At 40.3% G+C, this 22072-nt stretch overlaps 1 protein-coding gene across 1 annotated transcript in view; it reads left to right on the forward strand.

Moving 5' to 3' along the window:
* Positions 1-22072, forward strand: part of ARHGAP15 (Rho GTPase activating protein 15) — a 464546-nt gene that overhangs the window by 306247 nt on the left and 136227 nt on the right. Inside the window, exon 11 of the mRNA XM_065413739.1 lies at positions 11398-11475. Within this exon, the coding sequence (XP_065269811.1) occupies positions 11398-11475 (78 nt within the window). The remainder of the gene's footprint in view (positions 1-11397; positions 11476-22072) is intronic.

Genomic DNA, 22072 nt, shown 5'->3' on the forward strand with positions numbered 1-22072 from the left:
ATAATCTGGGTATCAGTTGGGATGTTCAAGCTCAAGATGAGACTAAATAACTTACAAGCGTTAAAAAAAAGTATGATTTTTGTCACCACTACAATATATACAATGTATACTAGATATACTAGTCCTGTATAGTAAATAAATATAACATCATATGAATATGTACCCTTGTTTGTCATCACATTTATATAATAGCCAGACATACAATTCTAAGAACTAGATATGTTGATGTATATTACTCCTGGGGGCATTCTGTGCCAAAAAAATTAAAAATTCTGCACACAATATTTTAAAATTCTGCAGATTTTATTTGTCAAAATAACACTACATAATCACGCCAGTTTTAATTATTTTGGTAATTTATTTCAAAATACCTGTCAGCAAGTATTCCTGTAACAATACAGACACACAAAACAATTCCCCCAGGAGTAGAGAGTTAAAGAAACCCCTATGACAACCCAGGTCCTGTTTCTCTGCCCCCTTCCACCTCCCAGAGCCCAGCCAGGGGGTCAGATACTCACAACCCATCCTTCCAGAGCCCAGCCGTGGGGGCCTCCCCAGCCAATATACCTAAACCTTCTTGTCCCGCACCACCCGAGCCCAGCCACAGGGTCCCCCTTTGCCCAGATACTTGCGCACTTTCCTCCCCAGAGATCCAGAGGGAGAAACAGCCTGAAGCTTGGTCCCAGGCTAGCACAGAGTTTCCTTCCCTCAGGGCATGCTGGGAACTGCAGCTGACAGGAACCCTCTAGCTCCATCCTCTTCTCCCTCCCCCCAGCCTTGTATTCTATGTGAGAGCTGGGCTCTGCTGGGTCCAGCAGCCCCTAGTAGCGGCCAGCAGCTCTGCAACCCATTTCTGTGGGAGAAAGGAAATTCCGCACGCACATTAATTTCTGCAAAATTCTGCATTGCGCAGTGGTGCAGAATTCCCCCAGGAGTAGTACATGTCTGCATATTTTGTAAAATGAGGGTCAAGTCTCGCTCACCCACGCATTGTAGCTGATTTTTACAAGGTACATACTGTTGCACTCACATTTATCTGACAACAGTGCTTAGATTTAAGGGCCTGACTTTTAAAACAGCCCTCCCATTTTGCAAACACAATTGTGAAAGAATATAAATACTCCTATATAGACATCTAACTACTTTAATGTACTTAAAAATCAGACACACATTTATATATGCAAAAATATGCCCTCATTTCATATTGTGTGAAATATGGAAATTGAAGGTAAATGTCTTTTGAAAAAAACAGGTCCTAAATCTCCATTTTAAGGGCCCAGTTCTGCCATTACAGTTTTTCTCACAAACTACAACATTTGGAATTAACTGTGATGGTCTGTTCTTTTCTCACTGTATGGGCCAAACACAGCTCCTTGGATGTGAAAGGCTATTTGAATCCCATCAGGTGGCCACTTAAGATTCTATACCCAGTGGCAGAGTTATAGTCTCTCTCCCAGCCTGCAGTACTGGGAAATGATGTCAGAAGTGTACACATGGTGTACAGTACACAGTACCCATCCCTGAAGTCAAAGGTGGTTTCCTTCCAGATAACTGTGGGCATCTGAAAATTCCTTAAAGGAACACCATTCCCCAGGGACATATCCAAAATGGCAGTGTCAGATGGAGAAAAGAGGAGTGGGCCTAACTGGATTTTTCACGCATACCCAAGCAGCCCAAAGATAGGGAAGTCAGAGATCTTCCTAGTGACTCTCATATCCTAGATATAACATAGTTCCAGTCACTGTTCTTCTGCAGTTACCTCTGTGGGCCAAGAGTTGGGAATGGGGGTACCAAAATCCAGGGAATATAAGCTCCCCACCAACCCTTGCTCAAGCAGATTCATGACACCCAACGGCAGAGTGCTTCCCCTTCATCAAATCAGAGCCAAATCATCAGCAGCATTGGTCAGCCTGGTGACGAGACAGCATACACAGCAGTAAGGAGTTAACTTGACTCTTGTTGTTAAAGACAGGGTCAGGATTTGTCCCTATTGTGGACTAGATTATTTCTACTATCAGTAAGAGGAATTGGGGTGCCTAAAGAGCTATATCTGCCCTTCAGTTTGCACCCACAGCCCCCATTGAAATTAATGAGACTTACTCAGGGCAGTGTATAGCCCTGAGTTAAGAGTTTAGACCCCCCAAGTACAGCATTCATTATTATTCTGCTGTTGCTCAGAAAATGCAGGCCTAATGTTTATGATGATGGATCCCCAAATGGGGCATGGTTTAATGAAAGTAGGAGGATTTAGCAAAGTGCATAAATTCTTTGTATGCTACTGTCTGAAACAGACTGATCCTGAGCCAGTCTAGTGAGCATAAGTTACAGCTGGCTTTTGCTGGAATAGTTTATGCTCTTGACCCTCCTCAGTTGTGTAGCCAGTAGGGAGTTGTCAGGCTACATGTGTTTTTAAACTTCTTTCAGCTAAACCAGAGATCCAAAGGCAAAATATACCACTCAAGGATATCATGTGGAGTTGTGATACTCCCTGGAGGGCTTGGGTCCATAAACTAATGAATGGATTACATTGAGTCATAAATGTAGTATTTTCATCCATGACAGATATAATCTTGAGCCTGTATTTTTCATGTTACTTAACTCTTTGAGGACATAATGTGTGACAGAACAGATACAGATAGAAATTTTGTATAAAGCATATTGCAATAAATATCAGCCAAGTACGCTTTATTCCTCGACTGTACATGTTTTGAGAAGTTAACAGGCACAGCTGGGATATAAGAAATGGAAATGTTGTACATATTTCTTGGTCATAGATATACCCTTTCTCCCTTCTCCCCACCCCCATTCATTAGATTCCCAGCTACTCTTTTGTGATCATCTCTTAGAAATAGCCAAGTTGCCTGTTTCCATCTGCACCTGGCCAGTGGTGGCAACCTTCTTTTTTCTGATACAGACTTTTCTTGTGGACTTCACGATTATTATCCACACCATTAGCACATCAATATTACACTACTGCAATGTGTGCTATATGGGGGCACACGAGCAGAAACAGTAGCAGGTAGAAAGCAGTAACCTGCTGAATAATCATTGTATCTGACAGGAAATACATGGTGGCCATTCTCTGGAATCTCTATTGGCTACCTATTGCTTTTCACACAAATTTTAATTTTTTACCTATAAAACCCTAAATGGCCTGGGACTTGCCTACCTGAAAAATCAGTTTTCATACCCGTGGTGCTGTACTGCCAGAATAGCAATTACCAGAGGTGTTCAAGTTCAGCTCAGAGGGGCTGGAGACCCCTATGCGTAAAAGAGAAGGAAATGGTAGCAGGGCACTCGCTGTCAGGACTCCCTCAACTTTGGAACATATGTCCTCTCTTGGTGTGGAATAGCCTGGATCTGTTGACTTTTAGCATGTGCTGCACAGACCAGCCGCTTGCTAGGGCTCTTGGGGAGGTCTGAGGGTATGGGTAGGATGGGCATTGGGATAGACTGGGCGGCTTCGAATTACTGGCTAGTTGAGTTGATTTAATTTTGTTTGTGGGCGGGAGAAAGATTTTGCTACTGGATTATTCCTATGGCAATTATCATTCTAAACAGTTGTCTGGATCCTAACACTGTAGATCGTGTCTTTTTCATATTTGACTAGGTGCTGTTGTTTCCTATGAGGAGGAGGTGGAGATGTAGCTGTTTTGTGAAGGAGATGGAACTGGTGCTCCAGTGCTGTCAGCTCTACTTTAACTCCTGGAAACGCATTTGGTTTGGATTGGACAGCTAATGAGGCACATGCCATAAACTGAAGTACTTTGTCCATGCTTAGCCATATGGATTAAACACTAGCCACATTGGGCCTGGCTAGCCTAAACTTCAAAGATATTAACACTGCCCACAACCAGATCCAGCAAAAGAGAGGAGAATGAAAGTTCTCTAGAAAGCATTCAGAGATAGACAAAATCTTCCAATTGAGCACTTATATTTTAAGGGCAAAATTTGGTCTTTAGAGCATTTTAAATGGTTTTAAGGGGGAAAACTGCATTGTAGTTATTTCAGATATTAAATTGTGTTCCATAAAGTAGAGTAATGTTATTTTTTAAAATGCCGTTCCAGTTAAATCAAAGAGCTGGCATGTGTACACGAGGTCTGTGTTTGGTAGTTTTTTCCCTTTGTCATAAACCTTGTTGATTTAAAAAGTGAACAAAGATGAATCAGGTGGTAAATATATTCATGCAATCATTTTCATTAATAAGACATTATAAATAATAGAGGGAAGGTTTTAAGTGTATAATTTTCTGTAACACAATTGAGATTTTTCCACATCTTCAGCAGTAAGTTAATTAGAATCACCTGCATTTTCTTGGGCGGACACCAAATGGATTGCAAACAAAAACAGATTAAAATAGCTGTAGCTCATGGCATACAGATGACAAGATTCACAAAGAGGACAATCAGGCAATGAAAACCTCCTTTCTTTCAAACATCTTTAAAGGAAATTCAGCTCCTGTGATTCCTCTGTAAAAAGACGTTTGTAAGTGTTTCACTGAAAGACTAGAATGGCTTTGTTTCTGATCCCATGATGAGTGAAAGAAATGTTTAAGAAAGATCACTTTACAGAGAGATTCAGAATGAAATGTGATGACTGTGATTCAAGCCAAGCCAAAAATTACAGCTCAGAATTAAAGGGGATGGACGTGGCTTGGGAATCTATTTTCCCACATTCCTCAATCTCAATCATCCCAGCCAATGTTTAAGAGAAAATGCAGTGGAAAACAATGAGGTCACTTTGTTTAGCTACAAAAAAACGAGGATAAAAAGATGGCAAGAATATGTATTAGTGGCAACTGCATTTTTACAGTCAACATACTGCATGCTTGATGGAACTTTGATGACACATTCTAAACAAATATCTTCAAAGTTTAGTTTTCTTGTTTGTCACAGTGAACCTTCTGAATAAGTCTTGCTGTTCCTGTACTAAAATGACAAACTTCTTGGACATTAAAAACAGTGCTATACAATTGAGGGTAAGATTAAGCAAACTTGATTTAGGTATTTAACTGTAATGCTGTATGATGCTGAGCTGAGTACTAGTTAAACAGCACTCATATTTTGTACTGTTGTTGATCTTATTCCATTGTACAAATATGTCTAAGTAAACAATCTGCCACCAAGTGATATGAAAAGGAACAAAGTAAATTACATGACAATGTTATGGGCTGAAACACAAAAATACATCAGTTCAAAGGAAAAGAATATTGACAAGATTACTGAAATGGTATAGATTGCATACAAACTCTTCATTACTTAATTCAGGTGTTGCAATCATTCCCATTAGAGGATGTTCATTTATTGGGTTTCCTACCTTGATTTTTAAACATGAAGTAAGAGATTTGGCTGGCACTGTTGGTAGTGAGCAAGGAGTCTATAAAGAGAGGAGGAGAAGGGAGAATTATCTAGAACCAGAAAGTGAAAGCTTTCAAAAGTTCAAAGTTTATTAAATGTTTCAAAAGTATATGTGCTAGTGTGTGCATGGTGGGAAGAGAGGAGGCACAAGCTAAAAACGATTAAAATCCAGATCCAGACACCTGAGTTTTCCATTGTGGATAAGTCAAAGTTTTGGAACAATTTCTCCAGTGTCTAAAATACAAAGAGTTCTCAATCAGATTTCCATCTCCTTTTGTTGCACCTTTTATTTATCACTGCAAGGAAAATCTGACTCTCTCTTCATGTTGGAATGCTACTATATGTCTCTGATCATGTCAGACAACATTGATAAAATACAAAATCACGTTCCACACTTGTATGTCTTTCAAGCAGAGTGACAAAGGCTTGTCTTGTTTCCTGAAGTGTTTCACCAAACCCTCACACCAAGATCAACCTTTGGGATGCCTGGATGGCCAGTTGTTGTTGGGTTATTTGGGGTTGTTGTTTTTTTGTTTGGTTGGGGTTTTTTTTGTTTTATATTTTTTAATGTGAAATTTTCCTGAAGCATGCAGGATTGGGCCTATAAGATAGCCCTATGCAGGCACAAAGGGGCTGTAAAACAGTATGACCACTCCACTCCCCAAGAAAGTCCCCTTGCAGAAAGAGTCCCTGGTCAGTTTGGTCCTATACAGAGAATCAGAAGGCTGCTATGAAGTAGGGAAGCTCAGGAAAATGTAGAATTTGAAATTCAACAACTGAACATCTTTATTCAAAAGTCAAAATTCAGGATGGTTACACTATAATCAATATTCCCCTGCTTACAGAAGGAAATGTGGTTCGTGGCGCTCAACATGAAGGATGCCTATTTTCATGTAGATACTCATCTTCCCCACAGAAAGTTTCCTCAGTTCCTGGTAGGTCAGGAACACGGCCAGTTCAGAGTCCTTCCCTTTGGACTGGCAACAACATCCAGGGTATTCACAAAGGTTTTCTATGTGATGGTAGCCGTAATGAGATGTCATGGCTACACAGTCTTCCCATACTTGGATGACTAGCTCCTAACAGGTTGTTCCAACCACAAGGTCAGGTCAGCAACTTTGTTCCTGCTCCATCTTTTAACAGTGTAGGGTATCAATGTGAACAAAGAAAAATCCATTTTGAGCCCCACACGGATGATAAATTTTATCAAAGCAACATTGGACTGAATTTCAGCAAGACCTTTCCTCGCCACAGAAAGATTTCAATCAATGAGCAATCTGAGGACACAGGTTTCTCGCAAACCAAAAATTATAGTCAAAGTACACCTTTCTCTACTAGGCCACATGATCTCATGTACTTATGTGACATCATTCACCACACTTCATCTACCCTGCTGACAGGCCTGGCTTCGGTCTGTTTACACACCAGACAGGAGCCACATGAACAGCGAAGTGACTGTTCCCACCAAGGTCATTGCCTCTCTCACATGGTGGTTGAACCCATAACGAGTGGGATTGGGAGTATGCTTCAACACTCCAAGCCCTAGTGTCACCATAACAGACGCATTCCTTCTGGGATGGGGTGACCACTTCAATGACCACACCATATATGGCTTTTGGATCCCATGGAAGGAGAGGCTGCAAATCAACCTGCTGGAAGTGAGAGTGGTCCACCTGGCCTGCAGGGCGATCTCCCACTCATACAACTTATCCAAATAATGTTAGATAATATCACCACTGTCTTTTAGATAAACAGGGTAGAACAAGATCCTTTCCGCTCTGCCTGGAAGCAGTCAGGCTTCGGAACTGGTGCATCAGAAACTACTTCACTATCCAAGCCACATACCTATCAGGTGTTCAGAACTCTCTAGTGGACAACCAAAGCAGGCACTTCTCTGCAGACCATGAATGGGAAATACACAACTTAGTCCTGAGCGAAATATTCACTCAGTAGAGAACACACTAGTGGGATCTCTTCAAGTCCAAAATGAACAGGAAACTTCCCCTGTACTGCTCCAGAGCAGTGTTGGGCCACAACTCCCAGGGTAATGCTCTCCTGTTATCATGATCCCACCAACTCACTTATACAAAGTAGTTCATATAACTTTGATGATGTTTATGTATCTGACTCCAACCTGTATTCTGTTCCCTTTTAGATTTGCCCTTTACTAATACCAGTGTATCCTAACCTATAACATATAACTGTTTTTAACAGGAGCATTGTTATACTCTGTCCATATTCTAGTAGCTAAATGAGTAAACTCTGGAGTCAGACCTTATCCAATTTTTTTTTCTGGAAAGCTTATAAGATTTATGGTGGGAATAGCTTGGGACAGCTGTATTCTTTCCACTGAGTTTTGACCACTATTTGTTCTGATAATACCTAATTGTGTGCCCATCCTATTCTAAGCTTCTTTAAAAAATGCTTGTTACCCACTGGGAAAAAGACCACTTATTTTTCTCAATGATAAACACCATTTCAAAACACAAGAAAGTCAGCACATGATGAACAAATAGTCTGACTTTAATACAATTAATATTTTTTTCTGAATTGTTCTTTACCAGGACACTTTAATGCCAGCACCAGATAGGACACTTTGAAAATACTTTTGTTTCATCTTGTTCCCTAAGTATTTATAGCCTGCCGTGAAGAAACACTGACAGCAGAGCAGTGATGTTTTTATTCTTGATAAAGGTGCCCTTAAAAGTGATTTTCTTTGAAAACTTCTTCACAGAATCAGAACACAAGAACCTTCTCTTTAAAAAAAAAATTGCACTTGGCCTAATTGGATTTCCAAAATAAGTAATTTCCAATCCAGCTAGGATAATGTGGTAATGGAAAGGATGTCCAAATACATCAATTTACATTGGTTTGGTTTAGTTTAACCTTTAAAGTTCTCGGAGCAGAAAGTTGATGACATGTGAACACTATAATTGGTGTAATAGTCTCAGGTTTTTCTCTGTCTGCCATATTGTGTGTCCAAATGAAATTCTAATCAGACCTACTTTCTGGACCCAAGTAAATTTATAACAATAATAATTTATTTCTATGTTCCAGATCATTTTGCAAGATGTAATATCCTCCAGTTCACTACAGAGGTTGTCATTTTCACTTGATTCAGATAATTTAAATAGCATGATACCAAGGGAGCTAAGCTCTTCCAAACCGGTGCTGCTAATGTGAGAGATTATCATCACATACAGAGCTCTATATGTGGCTTTCACATGCTCTTATTCCATATCCAGAAGGCTTGAGAACTGAGTCATGCTAGATTCAAATGGAAGTTAATGTTTCTTTGTTTTTTTCCTTTACATTCTGGTTTAGATCAACTCACTACGCAATTTAGTGTGATGCAATTCTCAATCTATGACCACAAGAGTTCCACATTCTTAAACTGGGGACTAACTACTCTGTTTGTCTTACTCCCCCACTTCCAAGAAGAGAGTGAGATTGTTGAGTTTTAAGATAGAGCTGCATTACTTAAACATTTTAGTAACTTCCATTTGTTCGTATGTTATGTATCCTGTACATGGATAGTTTCCAAGTGTTCTTGATTACCGAATCCTTTTTGATTTCTCTTAGATAAACTTTCTCTTTAGCCCTCTATAACCAAAGGAGATCTTCCTGACATGAATCATCATTTTCAGTATTAGATTGCAGAGCTCCCACTGATGAAGGGTAGACAATGAAATGGACTGATAAAAGGCATAGATAACCGATATATATTATGGAATTATTATTTATTTTTCAAATAAATTGTTCAAGATAAACTGAAGCAAGATGTGTCTGCAGCAATATTTAAAACAAACAAACAAACATGTAAGCAACTCAACTCAGTTAAGTTACCAAAGGTTATGCCCCTTACTGAATAGGGAGCATGAGAGTAACCTTCAATTATCAAATCAGTATGTAACCTGGATATAAAGCATCCCAAAGCACCTTTCAGAAATAATAAAAATTCAATTGTACGAGACTGATATAACTGGAACAGCTTCAGACAGCTCTTGTTTTGCTTAGGAAATCTCTGTCACAATATGCCTGTTATACTTCAGTTCTCAAAAATACATTGAATTTGTGTATCAATGTATAAGGAACTTTGGAGATAGAGACGGGTTCAGAATGTCTACAATGTGTGTGAGTTTACATGTGAGCAAGGCTTGAAAAATATGAAGGATGTTGAAGGTAATGTCATTTTACCTTTGGCATTCGTCGTATGCTTGTATGATTATTATTAATATTATAGTAATATATGGTTAGTAATATTAAATATGTATATACAGTTTGTTGCTGTGACAATATTTATGATGTTAAATATTAAATGATGGGATGAGTACTGCTGCCAACCCCTGAAAACTTTTTCTGCCTTTCTAAACAAACCATAGTCAAATCTTTTGGAAGTTTGAGAAAAATCAGTTAAAGATTCTTACCAACACTACTGCCCAATTTCCCTCAACACACAGAAGGCATCAGCAGAGCACTTCTTCCTTTCCACCATTCTCGGTTACTCATTTCTTACATGCATAGACAAGTCTTTTTGAACGGGACTGAGGCCCAATGACCTGTTATCCATTTGCAATCTCAAGGGTGAAATTCTGCCGCCTTTGAAGCCAATGGGAGTTTTGCTAGTGACTTCTGTGGGGACATTTCTCCCCAAAATCTCAATTTCAAGGGCCCAGGCCTAAAATACACTCACATTATCTGGAGTAAACAAGCTGACCGTTCTCCATTTGGCAGCAGTAGGATTCCCCATAATCGCTCCTCTGCGTCTTGTTGACCTGTTATTTTTTAATTTCAAATCGCATCTGAATTTCAGTTCGTCCTGCAGTGTAGTATATAAGTTATAAGTTGCAATATGAGCTGGGGTTTTTTACTTTCAAAAGATAGCTTTCAAAGCAGAATTTAGTTTACTACATAGGAGGAATGCTGAGCCTGTCTTGGGCTGTACCACATGCTAATTAATTTAGGCTTTTTCTGCAGAAAAAGTCAGCCTTCTTATAAAACAATGTGGGTAAGATTTAGGTTCCAAGTGACTAATAACTTCTACAACTCCATCATGGAGCATTGGGTCGCCAGTAAACACCCTCTGCATCATGCTGATCTGCTACTTTTACATTTCAAGTGGCACTATACAGTTTAGTGTTTTAAATTTTGGAGCATGCAGATTTCTTCCTCTGTTCTCATGAGATTGGCAGTTCTCACGGGAATGGAGAGGTGGGTTCTTGTATGCTTTAGCATGTTCCCACAATGTGCATTGGGATGTAAGTTTAAGAGTGGCTTTTTTAATTTTAAAAGGGTATATCAGCAGACTCTGCTGTAGGAGATAGTTTCCTCCAAAAGATGATACCTGATCAGATTTAAGGGTGAAATGAGACTCCCAAGATGTCCTTGAAAACACTCTTCATTATTTGCAATAAAACCTCCAGGGCATTAAATCATCAAACTCAATCAACTTGGTACAAAACAGAGCCATAGTAAAACACTTTGTAAATAACATAAACATCTCTCTAACATGCATACATAGTCTTACATGTCATGGTTACATGGCAATAATCTCACTGAATACATGCATTACCAGAAATGCAATTCACAACCTTCAGCTCAAAAAGTCTGTGTCTCTACCGGCGAAGTTCTGTTAGCCCAGCTAGTATAAGTAGTTAATATACACTTACACAAATTTGATTTTACATCTTGTAGAGGGTATTTGTACATGAAAACACAAGTTGATTCTTATACTTATGCTACTCTTTTCCAAGCTAATTGAAATATCTCTACCTTTACTGTAAACCTGTGAGAGAATTACTACAACATTATAATAAAGTATTTGGGGTTCAATTGAGTTAACCTACAATTTTGTTTCTCTGTGTTGCTTTAATTGGGCAGGAGGTATCATATAATTCTGGTCTTTGGCAGGTGGTTTATTATCTAGTAGTTCACTGTACTATTCTTCCCTATATTTGTTAGGACATTTATGTTTTCTTGACTGTCATCTTAAATAAAATACTCTCAAGAGCCAATATGAAATATGTTTTTCTTTTTTAGGTCTGGATGTTGATGGAATATACAGAGTTAGCGGCAATCTGGCAACAATACAGAAGTTACGATTTGTTGTCAATCAGGGTAAGTGATTCCTTCACCCTGGTAATATTTTGTTTAGTACATAACTGTCTCAGATGACAATATTTCAGAATCTGCTATACAATAATGGCACAGAATGATGAGTTGCATTTTGGGGAATGATAGGAAAGGTGGAGAGATACAACAAACCACCAAAGAAGTAGGTAGAGATACAACAAGAAAGAAAAATAAACCACAGAAAAAAAGGGAAAAGTAGTAGGGAGAAGGGAGATGAGAAGGAGAATGAAAGAGAAAATGACAGAAAGAAAAGAAGAAATTAAACAAAATGACAAGAATGAGGCAAACATGGAAATCAGAGAAACAGAGTAAGCAAAGGGATAAAAAAGGAAGAGTGAAAGTAAACTGAATATTGAATGTGAAACAAAAGAAGTAGTGCAAGAATAAAAAAAATCATGAAACAAAGAAAGATCAGAGGAATACATAAAACACAGGTGCTGAAAAAGAAGAAAAACAGAAACATAAGAACTGGGGATAAATTCTGGTTCCGTTGAAGTCAATGGGAGGTTTGCTATTGACTTCAATGGGATCAGAATTTCACCCTGCAAAATATGGGATGATGAACAGTAAAATGAGCAAATGAGAACCATAATACAGTCAATATTCAAATTAAATTTTATATTAAAATTGTATTGTTTTTTTTCACAAATATTATCCAAACCAATCCCACATCCATCAATAGATAACATGTTACAGGTGTGGAAGCCAGTATAGGCAGCTAGTTAACAAATACATCCCAAAGCCACTCACAGTGTTGAACACTTTACTGTTCTTGGCAAGGGTTAAGCATACAGCATCACCATTATATAAAGGAATTGATAAACATCACTGACAATGAGTCTCCAGGCAATGTATGGGAAACTGAGCTAAAATAAAGCACCTCAAGTATGAAGTAAAATCTCATACATTAAAATATATTAAGGATTCCAAAAGAGGTGTATTATTAAATTAACCAGTTCTAAATTCTAAGCTGCTATAACTCTTCCTTCTTTTGATTGCTTTTGTTGAACAAAATTGCCTAAAGACTGTTGTTAGAACAGCAACATGTTTTTAAGGAATCAGATGATGTTCACACTCTGCAGAGTTGTGCTGAAGAGATGGCTTCCTGGAACTCTAGTTTGGGGAGCTAAGCAACAAGTAGACTTGGAATCCTTCTTCTTGACCTTGAAGAAAGTGGTTCTGTCCTACAGAGTTGTAGGAGAGGGTTGTGAGTTAACAGCTCGGACTGCTGAGCACTCCCTTTGCTGCTTACAATCCAATAGGGCAAAATACATTGAGGGGAGTGAATGCTGCTGGCCAACAGTTCATGAAGAACACTGTGTCCCACATCTGCATTGGGCCAATGAGCAGGTGGCTGAGATATTGTTGTTAAAGAATCCTCAGACACATTTCTGTGTTATTGAGCTAAGCTGTATCTCCTGGTTCGCAGTAGGAGTTACTGAAAATCATGAAAATGGCCTGCACACATGCATTTTGAGGCCACTAGATTGCACTTAAGCAGCTATAATCAGGCTAAATCCTATTTTGGACCCATCATGCCTACTTTTCCCCTGTTCCCCAGTGCTTGGTGTATTGCTGGCATAGAATTTTCCTCACATTGCTGAGCACTGTACATGTTTCTCCACACTGTGCTGAATCCTCTCTGCTCAGGCCCTGAGCATCAGGGCCAGATTTGGGGGCAGGCAACCCAGGCAACCGTGTAGGGTGCTGGGCTTAGAGGTGCGCTGGGCTCGGGGTGCTGTTTTTGTTAGCAACAAAATGGAAAATAGAATGTTTGAAGTAAAATGTTTCAGGTATTCTGTATGTGGATTCATTTTTCACTAACCTCCTAGAATTGTTTGGACCTTTGTAGAATCTCATGGAACCTTCCAGACTTTCTGAGAACTACATTTTCCTTAAACCTCCTAGAATGTTGTCAGCCATGCCCTCACGGGTTATAAAGGTGTGTTGGGGGGGGGGGGGTAGTCAGTCAGTCTTATATGACAGGGATAAATCATGCATGCAAATCGTGCATCAAAGTCGTTAAATGGGCTACAAATGCAATAAAAATAAGTATTCAAAAGTTTAACAAATGGGAGGGGGGTGCTGAAGACGCTCCTTGCCTGGGGCACCATTTGGTCTAAGGCCGGCCCTGCTAAGCACTGAACTCTAGCATTTTGAATTTCCACATTTTTTTTCAGCATAGCTTACCAGCCTGCAGGACTGAGCTCCTCTATATCTGCCCTCAGCCCCTAAGAGTATAGTTGAGCCTTATCCTGTGAGGTTCTGAGTGCCTTGCAGTGCCACTGGAGTCTTGGCTTTATAGACATCAATGAGAAAACTCCCACTGATTCTGACAGGGCCAGGATTTCACCCAATGAAGGGTGTGGGCACTCTGCACTTTGTAGGAGTGGACCAAAGAGCTTTCACAATAGTAAAGATATTTTATCATAAAGGAAATCGCCCACAGTTCCCAACAGTTGTTGGCCTGTTAGCTCTAGCTTAGTGTTCAATGCCTTTAAAAAGTTTTTATTGTTATTCTTAATTTAGGGTAGTAATAGGAACAAATTTAACAAATATTTAACAAATAGGGAGGAACTTGTTGAGAATTTGAAAGTAGAAGGCAGCCTGGGTGAAAGTGATCATGAAATCATAGAGTTTGCAATTCTAAGGAAGGGTAGAAGGGAGAACAGCAAAATAGAGACAATGGATTTCAGGAAGGCAGATTTTGGTAAGCTCAGAGAGCTGATAGGTAAGGTCCCATGGGAATCAAGACTGAGGGGAAAAACAACTGAGGAGAGTTGGCAGTTTTTCAAAGGGACACTATTAAGGGCCCAAAAGCAAGCTATTCCGCTGGTTAGGAAAGATAGAAAATGTGGCAAAAGACCACCTTGGCTTAACCACGAGATCTTGCATGATCTAAAAAATAAAAAGGAGTCATATAAAAAATGGAAACTAGGACAGATTACAAAGGATGAATATAGGCAAACAACACAGGAATGCAGGGGCAAGATTAGAAAGGCAAAGGCACAAAATGAGCTCAAACTAGCTACAGGAATAAAGGGAAACAAGAAAACTTTTTATCAATACATTAGAAGCAAGAGGAAGACCAAAGACAGGGTAGGCCCACTGCTTAGTGAAGAGGGAGAAACAGTAACAGGAAACTTGGAAATGGCAGAGATGCTTAATGACTTCTTTGTTTCGGTCTTCACCAAGAAGTCTGAAGGAATGCCTAACATAGTGAATGCTAATGGGAAGGGGGTAGGTTTAGCAGATCAAATAAAAAAAGAACAAGTTAAAAACCACTTAGAAAAGTTAGATGCCTGCAAGTCACCAGGGCCTGATGAAATGCATCCTAGAATACTCAAGGAGCTAATAGAGGAGGTATCTGAGCCTCTAGCTATTATCTTTGGAAAATCATGGGAGACGGGAGAGATTCCAGAAGACTGGAAAAGGGCAAATATTGTGCCCATCTATAAAAAGGGAAATAAAAACAACCCAGGAAACTACAGACCAGTTAGTTTAACTTCTGTGCCAGGGAAGATAATGGAGCAAGTAATTAAGGAAATCATCTGCAAACACTTGGAAGGTGGTAAGGTGATAGGGAACAGCCAGCATGGATTTGTAAAGAACAAATCATGTCAAACCAATCTGATAGCTTTCTTTGATAGGATAACGAGCCTTGTGGATAAGGGTGAAGCTGTGGATGTGGTATACCTAGACTTTAGTAAGGCATTTGATACGGTCTCGCATGATATTCTTATCGATAAACTAGGCAAATACAATTTAGATGGGGCTACTATAAGGTGGGTGCATAACTGGCTGGATAACCGTACTCAGAGAGTTGTTATTAATGGTTCCCAATCCTGCTGGAAAGGCATAACGAGTGGGGTACCGCAGGGGTCTGTTTTGGGACCGGCTCTGTTCAATATCTTCATCAACGACTTAGATATTGGCATAGAAAGTACGCTTATTAAGTTTGCGGATGATACCAAACTGGGAGGGATTGCAACTGCTTTGGAGGACAGGTTCATAATTCAAAATGATCTGGACAAATTGGAGAAATGGTCTGAGTTAAACAGGATGAAGTTTAACAAAGACAAATGCAAAGTGCTCCACTTAGGAAGAAAAAATCAGTTTCACACATACAGAATGGTAAGAGACTGTCTAGGAAGGAGTACGGCAGAAAGGGATCTACGGGTTATAATGGACCACAAGCTAAATATGAGTCAACAGAGTGATGCTGTTGCAAAAAAAGCAAACATGATTCTGGGATGTATTAACAGGTGTGTTGTGAGCAAGTCACGAGAAGTCATTCTTCCGCTCTACTCTGCTCTGGTTAGGCCTCAGCTGGAGTATTGTGTCCAGTTCTGGGCACCGCATTTCAAGAAAGATGTGGAGAAATTGGAAAGGGTCCAGAGAAGAGCAACAAGAATGATTAAAGGTCTTGAGAACATGACCTATGAAGGAAGGCTGAAAGAATTGGGTTTGTTTAGTTTGGAAAAGAGAAGACTGAGAGGGGACATGATAGCAGTTTTCAGGTATTTAAAAGGGTGTCATAAGGAGGAGGGAGAAAACTTGTTCACCTTAGCCTCTAAGGATAGAACAAGAAGCAATGGGTTTAAACTGCAGCAAGGGAGGTCTAGGTTGGTCATTAGGATAAAGTTCCTAACTGTCAGGGTGGTTAAACACTGGAATACATTCCTAAGGAGGTTGTGGAATCTCCATCTCTGGAGATATTTAAGAGTAGGTTAGATAAATGTTGGTCCTGCCATGCGGGCAGGGGACTGGACTTGATGACCTCTCGAGGTCCCTTCCAGTCCTAGAATCTATGAATCTATGAAAGAGTTTTACTTTATTATTGTATTTTGAAGTATTTTGAGACAGAATAGAAAAGATCCTTGTTTTTCTTGAACTATTCAGGGCCACAGGTTGGATTTGACTCATATAAATGGAGGGTAGAAAGTTTTTTCTTATGTTATTTCATGTTTACACTTAACTTTGAAAATGTGAAATGCTATAAATGCTCTCATATAAGTGCTTGGTATTATTAATATATTTCTGTTTCCCCCATCCCTAATTTTGGTACATGTTCACTCTCCTGTCATTCACCATGGATTCTAATAATTTTGAGGCTCTGTAGCATGGCATATTTGTTTCTAAAGGATACGTTAGAAATTCTTTATGATTGTGAATGCAACTACATGCCATTATTTTTGAAAACTATATGGACCAAATTCATCCCTGATGTAATTCCATTCAATTCAATCTAAAAACATTTCTGTGAACTTTTAATCATATCTAAGTGAAGGATGTCAGCACTTTGAAAGTGATGGAATTTCACCAGGGATGAATTTAGCCCAGTATCTTTAGATAAAACTGAACTGCCAAATTCATCCTAAACCAAGTTACGGCAGAGCTTTGTATGTATGTGTGTGTGTGTGTCAGAGTTTTCAAATCACATATTTTACTGTGCAAGCTCTAGTCAGATAGCAGTTCAATTTCTCCCATTTCTGGAGTAGTTTCAGCTTTTCATTCCCTGGTCTTTCTTCTAGCATAAAGTACTGTGAGAGATAAAGAGCCTCTTTTTTTCTTTCCAATCATGGCTCTAAATTGCACTTTTTATTTTTTTTTGGTGGGCACTCTTGCACATGCAAATCAAGTAATTAGATGCACAATTATCTAAGTTACATATGCAGATTGAGGCTTTTCTCTATTTCAAAGGCTGCCCATGCAAAATTTGCTAGTTTGAAAATGTGGTCTATAGCATCCCAAGGCAAAAATCTTTATTGTTTGTTTTTTGTTTATTTAGAAATTTATTTTGGTGCCTATTGGCAAGTGTCTGGATGTTTTACATTTATGAAAACAATCGATAGTTTCTGTATTAAAGCACTCAAGACTGGCTGGACTTGCAGCATTTATTATCTTAAATTTTCTAAAGACACAGTGTCAATTTCCAGGTATTTTATCTGCCTTGAACTTGTTTTGCACTTTCCCAAGCTATAAGTAGTGGCTATATGACTGGCAACTGGGCATAAAATCCATCAGAACCCAGTGTGTGAATGTCTGGAATGTGTAGACATAAGCAATGTAGTGTGACTTTGTGGAATTTTACAGAATTCATTCAAATGCAAATTTGACTGTGGAGAGGAAGGATGTTTGCCCAACAAGGGAGGGATACCAAGCATAGTAGTCCACATGGAAGATAGCACAAAGATGGGAATGAGTCAAAGTGAAAGTCTGGCTTAAAGGGAGGGTTAAAGTAATGTGAGAGGCAGCAAACGAAAATGGGAGAAAAAATGTGTAGTGAAAGCCTTATGGGTGAGGATATAGAGCTTGAATTTGTTATGGAAGCCAAATGAAACTCAGTGGTTCAATCTGAGCGTTATTGTTCATTTGAAAAGGTACAAACTCCTGCAGATTCTAATCAGTTAACTTGTGACTTCGCAGTGTGAAGCAAAACTAGATCCTTCATGCAGGGCTGGTGCAACCTATTAGGCGACCTAGGCGGTCGCCTAGGGCACTAGCATTTGGGGGGGGGGGGGTGGCATTTTCTTCAGCGGCGACCACGGCGGCCGGATCTTCGGCCACACCGGTCGTCGTCGGCATTTAGGCAGAGGGAGCTGGGGCAGGGGGGCGCAGGGAGGGCCACCTGCAGCAAGTAAGAGGGGGGGCGGCACGCAGGGGAACTCCCCGCCCCAGCTCACCTCTGCTCCGCCTCCTCCCCTGAGCACGCCGCCCCGCTCTGCTTCTCTCCCTCCCAGGCTTGCGGCACCAAACAGCTGATTGGCGCCGCAAGCCTGGGAGGCGGGAGAAGTGGAGCAGCGACGGCGTGCTCAGGGAGGAGGCAGAGCAGAGGTGAGCTGGGGTGGGGAAATGCCGCTCGGCTCCCCAGGCGGGGGGGGGAGCTGCCACGGGGGAGGCGCCTCAGGGCGGGGGGGGGGAGCTGCCGCAGGGCTAGGGGAGGGGGCGGAGCAGAGGTGAGCTGGGGTGGGGAGCTGCCGCACGGCTCCCCGGGCTGGGGGGGGGCAGGGAGCTGCTGTGGGGGGGGGGGGGCGCCTCAGGACAGGGAGGGTGGGGAGCTGCCGCAGGGCTCCGGGAGGGGGGAGGGCACAAGGTGCCTAGGGCGCAACACATCCTTGCACCGGCCCTGCCTTCATGTAATGGGTGCATATCACTGCCAGGCAGCAAGATGGCAGAAAGAAGAACACACAAAGATATATTGAAGGACTGGAAATAAAATGGATCAGCTTGAAGTATGAATTCTTTGTTGAACTGTAGGTTAATACTGATGTCATCCCTTCTATTTCTCCAGAGACACGCTTCCTGATTCTCCCCCTCTCCCACCCACCCCCCCGCATTTACAACTATATTACACTGGTGTGAGTGGATAATCAGGCCAATAGTTTTCAGATCATTATAGTTTGGTTGTGTAACATATTTCTCCTGGAAACAGAGGGGCAGAACCAGTAACAGGAATAAGAGCATTCCCTATCTTTATTCACTTCCTAAAATCTTTGCTCGACACTATCAGAAGAATGGAAAAATAAATCTTCCATAAAAATATTAGATATGTCTATCCAAACATTAGCTTACTCAAAGCTACATTACTGCTCAAGTTTCCATCTAAAGTAGAAGGGTTGATGCTGTGAAGTAGGTCAGAAAGCTAAAGCACTTCGCTCATATTTGGTAGCATAGAAATACCAGGAGGCCTTTCCTCTGGTTTATGCCACTGTCAAATCTGAATACTCAAAGGTGCAACATTAGGACCATTTTGACATTGTCTATCGAGGGCATACTCAGGAAACCTAACTTTTTATTAAGTGGTCAAAGGAAATTCAAAGAAAAACGGTATCTCTAGATTACTGACAACATGTTTTATCTTTTCATCTATTTGTTGCATTTCAAAGCCTTTGTTGATACAGTTGCATCATCCTAGAGGTACAGATTGAGATTTTCAAAGCTACCTAAGGAACTTGGATGCCCAGTTCCCATTAGAACAGCTTTGAAAGTATCAGCCATAGGCCTGTTTAGGCCAGATCATGTTAGCCCTTACGCAGGTGCACGCATGGGGATGTGTCAGGGAATCTTTTCCACAGTCCTTTAGTAAGGGTTTCAAACCCTGCTGGCTCTCTTAATAGTGTGTGCCATGAACTCAAAGAGTCTCTGATATCTCTCTTTAAAGAATCAGTATTTTTGGTTTGGACACCTAGGAAATGATTCAGACATAAGGAATTGCTTTCAAGGAGCAGGCTGCAACTTTATGAATTTAAGTGACAAGAACCCTTCTCTGGTGTAGGGGACGAAGAGGCAGACAGCAGTGCATTAGTCTGCATGAGACTTAAGTCAGTTGTCATCCTGACACTACACTGGGTTGCTGCCAGTGGCCTCCTGGGGTACTGTGCTTGGGTTTACCCCAAGAGCTAGCTCATGATAGACTCCCTGAATTGGACACTATCCACACAGCACAACACTATTTTATTTTTAATTTTAGCATCCTGCTAACTTACTTCTGACTAATGAGCCCAACCTCTAGGCTGCTATGTGGAAGGTAAAAAACCCGCCAGACGTTGGCCAGTCTAGTCCAATGGGTAAGTCCCTTCCCCACTCCAAAAAGACCAGGCCCACAATATACCCGGGACCCCAACAGGCAACTCAGAACAAATAAAGAGGGGAATGTGAGTACACTCATCACAAGTTGACTGTTTACAGTGTAAAGATGAAAACTCACCCCACAGAATGAGCACTGTGGTAGCTAATCAGCTTCCCCAGCCTCCCTCAATAGAGCCAGTCGCTACCCCAGAAGTGGCTTAGTTCCACTTCCTGTGCACACTTTCCATATGCATATGAAAAGGTATGGAGGGTGGCAGTGTGATTTGTGTGTCATGTGCTGGAGTGGAGCCCCACCCCTGAGGTAACAAAGACCATTAAAAGTGTTCATCCCCTGCCAATCGATCAAAATCACACCCTGATGCTGACACGAGATGAGGAGAGGGAATGGGCACACTTTGCCTACATGTTTCAGGGATTGATTCATATCTCCTCATGCCCTGCTCATTTACAAATCGTGAAAGTGCTAGAAGAGGGTGATATTCAGTAATATACTTGACAGGGTTGTAGTGGTTGTTTTTTGTTTGCTTTTTGTTAATCCCTCTGTCTTCATTTTTTTTACTTAGTCTAAACCAGACAAATAGTATTTTAAATTACTTTTTATTTTATTTCATTTCTCTTCTGTAAGTATTTTGTTTCTGTGAAAATTTATTCAACTATAAGTACTAATCAACACTGCCCCCGAGGGCCATTTAAATTCCAAAAGTTGAACATGTGTTCAATCCTTATACACATGTATGCTTGGGGGGTTATTTCTCGACGCCCAGTTGATTTTGGCATTCCCCTCCCCCCCCCAAAAAAAATCTGTATTGTTCATCTTTATTAAATAGTAGACTTTTCTGGTTTTAAAACAGATGGAATCTGTACTTGCCAGTGCAAATTCATTATCATAGAAAAAATTCCAGGCCGCCTACTGTACTTTAAGTGTTTTAAATAGAATGAACTCAAGAGCAAACCAGAACTCTGGTCCCTGTCTTTGTACTGTTAACATTTCAGTATCAAAAACTGGATGAAAGAAAAAATAGAGTGGGTGGGGAAGGTAGAAAAAGCAAGCAATCTCATAATTGACTATTTCATTATTAAATAAGGAATAGGAAGAAAGGGGAAAAGATCAGAAGAGGATTTTCAAATTCTATGGGTGTATTTTTTTTATAAAAACAGACGCCCCACATCCAGTCCATTAATTTTTTCATTCACTGAATTTATTTTTCTTTTATTATTGTTCCTTAAAGTTAGGTAATTCCTAAATCTGTTTGTTTTTGCCAACAATAACAACAACAGAACAAACTACTTTATTTGTTTTGCCCATTGCATGGGGGTTTCTTTTTGTATGGAAAGCTATTGATATTGCATCTTTTTTTGCTTTGTGTGACAAGATTATCTTTTACCAATGATGTATTTTTCCCACTAAAAGCTGAAAAGATCACTTGATCATAAACAGGCCAGATTATAACATCTTTCAGTACTTTGGAAACTTTCTGAGTCATCATTTTTCAGCATCATTGATTCAAGGAGCTAGAAGTTGCAAAGACTATTGGTGATATAAAGATAGTCATAATTTTTCTTATTTTAGAAATGTTTTACGAATAGCGCTTCTGGAGAGTAAGTTAACAGTAATCTGAGAACTGTGGCCTAGACAATTGGTTGCTGTTCTAATGGCTTCAACCTTAGCATGAGGAACTCATCAGGGATGTCCATTCTTCCTGCTACTTTTCATGTTGCCAGTTGAATTTCTGGCAGTGAAAATTTGGAAGCATCCAGACCATGTGGGGATAGCCCAGTGGACTGTAGTAAGCAGGAGCACTAACTGGCAGTATACTGGTGACGTTATGATCATTCTGAAGGATCCAGCCAACAAAGGTACTACATGTTTTTGATGATCCTTATATTGGTTTTCTGGGTAAAGATAAACTGGAATAAGTCATACTGTAGGTGATGCCCATGTGCAGATGAGAGCAACATAAACAAATGTACGAACTCATAGCTGTTAGAA

The sequence above is a fragment of the Emys orbicularis genome, chromosome 11, assembly GCF_028017835.1.
Source record: "Emys orbicularis isolate rEmyOrb1 chromosome 11, rEmyOrb1.hap1, whole genome shotgun sequence".
Lineage (NCBI taxonomy): Eukaryota > Metazoa > Chordata > Testudines > Emydidae > Emys > Emys orbicularis.